At 41.0% G+C, this 3884-nt stretch overlaps 1 gene segment (V, D, J or C); it reads left to right on the forward strand.

Annotated features, from left to right (window-relative positions):
- Positions 1-2102: 2102 nt before the first annotated feature.
- Positions 2103-2695, forward strand: LOC104846995 (T cell receptor alpha variable 17-like). The segment is given in 2 exon segments: positions 2103-2154; positions 2337-2695. Coding segments are annotated over 2 exon segments (411 nt in total).
- Positions 2696-3884: the final 1189 nt, after the last annotated feature.

A 3884-nucleotide genomic window follows, 5' to 3' on the forward strand; every position in this document is an offset into this window, starting at 1 on the left:
CTTGATTGCAGCGGTGGTAACAAGAATCTAGACATGAGATAAAATTACACACACACACAGAATTGCACACACACACACACACACACAGAAGTGCTTGTAAAAAATGGATGGTAAAAACTGAATAAGGTCTGCACTCTAGTTAACTTATTGTATCAACGTCAATCTCCTGGTTTTGATATCATACGGCTGTTATATAAGATGTCCTCACAGTACATAGAGCTCTATGATCTTTTTTATCATCTTCTCGTGAATCTGTAATACTGTCAAAATAAATAGTTTACTATTTCACCAATCTTCTAATTTTTTAAATTGCATTTTAGATGAAGGTTTATAAAGCAAACTAGTTTCTCATTAAACAATTAATACACATATTGTTTTGTGACATTGGTTGCCAACTACAGGACATGCCAACACTCATCACTTCTCGACCTTGGGTTCTTTATTACCAGCTTTCCTGTCCCTTCCTGCCTTCTTGTCCTTGTCCCTGGGCTGGTGTGCCCATTTGGTCTCATTTTATTTTATGGGCCTGTCTAATCTTTGGCTGAAGGGTGAATCTCAACCTGAGCTATGAGGGTGATGGGGGGCTGTACTCTCGGGGTTTCTCCTCAACACCCATTTTTCAGGGAAATCTTTAAGAACTGGGAAAGTGTCAAGTCCATGTTAGGGGATACAAGTTTTCCAAAAATTCCAATTTTCCTGTGGAAGCTCTAATTTTAGCATTGTCAGCAACCAATGTCAATTGTTTTCCTTGATCTGGAAGCATTGATTTTCAAGAAACTATCTACCAAACACCCAAGTCTGCTTTTCTGTCAGTCATGCTTTAAGGTAGAAAGTAGAGTACCAGGAGAAAGCGGGTAGTTCAGCTTGCGACACAAACAACTGTACCCACGCTTTTCCTTAAGACAACCGTCATACTCAGTATACTTCACATGGGCTTTGTGTGTACTTCCCATTTTATCACACAGAATATTAAAAGATCTTGTAATGCTTAATTGTAGGTGTCAGCTTGGCTAGGCTGTTGTTTTCAATGGTTTGGCCTAATACTAAGACTAGTTGCTGTGCCATAGTATAATCTAATTTAAAGTAATGTAATCACCTTCCATAAAGTTATCTAATGTAATGTAATCAGTCAGTGGAAAGAAGAGTTCCTTAGGGTGAGGTCTGCCTCCAGGCTATAAATTCTTAGTTTGGAAGAATTCTCCCTCTCTCTCCACTCTGCACTCTTCCTGTCACTTGACCTAGGGATCCTGAGTTGCAAGCGTACAGAAATCTCCACTGTGTCATCTGACCTATGGATTTTGGACTTGCCAGCCCCCACCTTCCCAATCATGTGAGCCAACCCCTTGAAGTCAATCTCTCTCTATATATACACTTGTAACTTATTGGTTCTGATTTTTGTGACAGCTTAAATAAAAGGATACACATAAAGTCCCTGGGTGGTGCAAACAGTTAATGCTCTCACTGCAAACTGAAAAATCGGAAGTTCAAGTCCACCTAGAGGTACCTTGGAAGACAGGCCTGACAATCTACTTCCAAAAACCAGCCAATGAAAACCTTGTGAAACACAGTTCTATGCTGACACAACTGGGTGGTCATGAGTTGGAAACAACTTGACAGAAAATGAAAAAAAAAAAAAAAGGAAAAATCCTTAGAAAAGGATTTTTAATCCTTAACATGTACAGTGCCTGGTACGTTAAGGGTTAAAGAAATGTTAACAAATAACATTATTGTCCTGGGGCTTTGCATTACCTGAAACTCTTGGAGTCTTTCCCAGCACATGATAGAGAGCAACAGAAGAGTTCATTGAAAACAGAAAATAGAGCTTCAAAACTTCTTCTGAATCATTCCCGTACAGTCTTCACCATTCCAGAGCATGTTCAATTAGCCCGATGATGTTGCCACCACGAGATGGCAGTGCCTCTCTCTCCTCAGACTCACCTTGGTTTGAAATCAGCACTTGTTTGTCTCTGATTGGCTAGGTAAGAAACCTGAGACTCTCTGGGAGGACAGAAGGACTAGCAAAGGGGCTGTTTTGACTGAGAAACTGGGCTCCGTTTCAGACCCCAGAGCTACATCTTTTTCCAGCCCAACAAGGAGGAAGAATGGAGAAACTCCTTGTAGTGTCTTTGGGGATTCTATGGCTTCAAGTGGACAGTAAGTTGGGGGCTCTTGGTGATGGGAAGAGGGAGAGCAAAGCTCAGAGTCCACAAGATGTGGGGCAAATTCTTCCTGTTAATTTGGAAATGTATTTCAAGATTAGAGAAGGAAATGTAAACACTAAAGAGTGAATACGTAATGACTTACTCGTGGTCTCCCTGCCTTGTGTTTCTGCCTAGGGGTGAACGGCCAAGTAGAACAGAATCCTGAGGCTCTGCACATCCAGGAAGGTGAAAACGTCACCATGAACTGCAGCTATAAAACTACTATAAAAAACTTACAGTGGTATAGACAAGATTCAGGTAGAGGCCTTGTCCTACAAATTTTAATTCTTTCAAATGAGAAAGAGAAACCTAATGGAAGACTAAGAGCCACGCTAGATACCTCCACCAAGAGCAGTTTCCTGTTCATCACTGCTTCCCAGGCTGCAGACACTGCTACTTACTTCTGTGCTCTGGATACACAGTGTTTACCAAGCACCTGCAGCTTTTACACAAACCTGCCTGAGCTGCTGCTTAGACCCCCTAACACTGGGTAGAGTTGGTGGTTACATCTTCCTTCCCATGAAGGAGAGTCTACAAACAACTGGCAACATAAAGAGGGTGCCCTCTCAAATTTGTGGTTTTTTTTTTTTTTGGAAGCACCTTGGACTGGAGCAAAGGGCACTAGATTTAGAGTGAAAAAATAAAATGCCAGGCTCTGTTCTCCCAATGCTGGACATATAACTCTAGACACATCATAACCAAAGGTGAAGTATTTAGATTAATGAGCCCAAAAGATCCTTCAAACTAATTTTCTCGGTCAAAGAAATAAGCACTGGAGAGTTGCTGAGGACGAGGAGTGACTGCTCAGTATTTTCCGTGCAGCCACTCAAGTCCTAGATGGGTCTTTGAGGTGCATGATATGATTCTTACATTCCTCTACAGGAAACAGTATCAGAATTCATCAGGCATTGGAATTAGAAGGGGTCTCAGGACTCTTTCAACCAAACCTTTCATTGTACAGCGGAGAAGTGGAAATATTGTGTTGTGGAAAGAACCGAACTCTGGAGCAATAGAGACAAGGATCTGAATCTGCCTCTGTCACTTATTAATTGTATGACTTCCAAGCCTCAAGTTCTCCATTAGTAGAATGAGAATTTATAAGAAAGTCATAAGGTTCCCCCATCCAAGTTAAAGACGTATTTTCTCTCTTATCAGATTCTGAAATATTTATTCGAAAGTGGGTAGGTCTACAACCAAATACAGAGCAGTTTTCCATCCATTTATTCTTGTTTCTAGTAAGATAAATGTCAAATGTAGTTTTCGGGACACTTATGATCCTACTAAAAATGTTTTGTGGGGAAAAACAGGGCATTTATTTTTATGTGCATGCTTGTGAAAAGGTGGGGGAGGGCAGGAGAAAGGCTGGACAGAAGCAGTGATTCCCAAGCAGCCGACCTTCAACCGTCAACATCACCTGTGTCAGAATCATCTGAGAATCATCGGGAACCCCTTGGAAGATCTGGGTCATTAGACTCTATTCTTTTTTATTCCAGTTTATTCCATCTGCCTCTGAGGAAGTGTCCCAGCAATTGGTATTTTTAATGAATATTGTCTGCATCTGCTGTATCTATTAGAGAATGGTTTAGCTTCATGTTACAGAAAACTCAAATACTAATGTCTTTAACAAGATGGAGCTTCTTTTCCTCTCACGTAAAGAAGCTCTGTACTGTGCAGTTGGGGCTG

The sequence above is a fragment of the Loxodonta africana genome, chromosome 10, assembly GCF_030014295.1.
Source record: "Loxodonta africana isolate mLoxAfr1 chromosome 10, mLoxAfr1.hap2, whole genome shotgun sequence".
Classification (NCBI taxonomy): domain Eukaryota; kingdom Metazoa; phylum Chordata; class Mammalia; order Proboscidea; family Elephantidae; genus Loxodonta; species Loxodonta africana.